The following is a 1,426-nucleotide window of genomic DNA, read 5'->3' on the forward strand; positions in this document are numbered from 1 at the left end:
ATTACATTTCTTTTTCTTGGAAGTTACTCCAAACACTGGGGACTTCTCTTTCTTGTTGAGACCCGGTTTCATACCCAAACTAAAGAGTGACTTTATGAAATGATGGCCAGTTCTCTGCGGTAGGTCCCTTCTGTCTGATCAGGTGAGTCTTAGGGCTTCAGGGAAAAAGCAAGCCAGGAGCTCCTCTCCAGTCTGGAGTGTGGTGGCCATTCAGGACGGAGCTTGGGCTAATGACTGGGCCAGCAGCTGCTGGGCCGTGAGTCCAGGCCTCTGCGTCCCAGGTAAGTCACCCTACCTGTCCGTGCACGTGACGGGTGCCTGGCTTAGAACAGCGCAGTGTGGGCCCCTTTTGTTCAGGAAGGTTTGTGCTGACAGGAAGGAACTGCTTGGACGGTAGAAACATCTAAACCAATGTCTTTTTTTAAAGATGTCAGAAACGGTGCTGCGGCCGATGTAATATTTCTAGTGGATTCCGCTCGGAGCATTGGAAAGGCACATTTCCAGCTCGTTCGAGAGTTTCTGTATGAGACGATAGAGTCTTTAGCTGTGGGAGAAAATGATTTCCATTTTGCTCTGGTCCAGTTCAGTGGAAACCCAGATACCGAGTTCCTGTTGAACACTTACCAGACTAAACAAGAAGTCCTTGCCCATGTCTCCAACATGTCTTATGTTGAGGGGAGCAATCAGACTGGAAAAGGATTAGAGTACCTAATGCAGAAGCATCTGACTGCGGCTGCCGGGAGCCGGGCCAATGACGGAGTCCCCCAGGTTATCGTAGTGCTGACCACTGGGCGCCCGGAGGACGGCCTCGCTCTGCCCGCGGCGCGCCCTGAGTCTGCCGACGTTAACGCGTTTGCCCTTGGAGTTGAGCACGCAGGTGAAGGCGCGTTAAAAGAAATAGCGAGCGGGCCGCTCAGTGTGCACATTTCCAACCTAGAGAACGCCACCTCCCTTCATGACATGGTAGGGGGCTTAGTGTCCCGTGTGCGCTCAGCCCTGAGCCCCCGGGCTGGGGACGCGGAAGGCCCTCAGGACGTCACAGGTAATGGCAACACCACCCGGCTGCTCCTGCCCTGCTGCGCTCCAGCCGAGCTTCGCGACCGCTGGCCTTAAAGCAACACCGCAGCTGAGAGCTGGCGGGTGGGGAGGGGAGAGATGCATGTTCTCAGGCCTAAAAACAAAGGTTTGAGTCTCCTTCTCACGTGGCCCATTCATCCCCATCCAAGAGGAAGTCTTGTTTCTGCAACAAGCGATGTTCCAAGCCCCTCCCCACGGCGGCTGTTAGGACCCCACACAAGGTGTTCTATCTTCCTTTGAAAGGTGTGTGTGGGGGGCAGGTATCTAGCCAAGTCCTCCCACCTGTGACTGGAACAGGGTCCCGTGTCTCTTACAAAAAGCCCTACATCCAACAGTGCATGAGGGAAAG

At 54.5% G+C, this 1,426-nt stretch overlaps 1 protein-coding gene across 1 annotated transcript in view; it reads left to right on the forward strand.

The window, feature by feature from the left end:
* Positions 1 to 1,426, forward strand: part of COL6A3 (collagen type VI alpha 3 chain) — a 98,633-nt gene that overhangs the window by 24,375 nt on the left and 72,832 nt on the right. The window contains 1 exon segment of the mRNA XM_014589125.2: positions 428 to 1,042. Coding sequence (XP_014444611.1) covers positions 428 to 1,042 — 615 coding nt within the window.

This window comes from Tupaia chinensis, unplaced genomic scaffold (genome assembly GCF_000334495.1).
Source record: "Tupaia chinensis unplaced genomic scaffold, TupChi_1.0 Scaffold000332_1, whole genome shotgun sequence".
Classification (NCBI taxonomy): domain Eukaryota; kingdom Metazoa; phylum Chordata; class Mammalia; order Scandentia; family Tupaiidae; genus Tupaia; species Tupaia belangeri.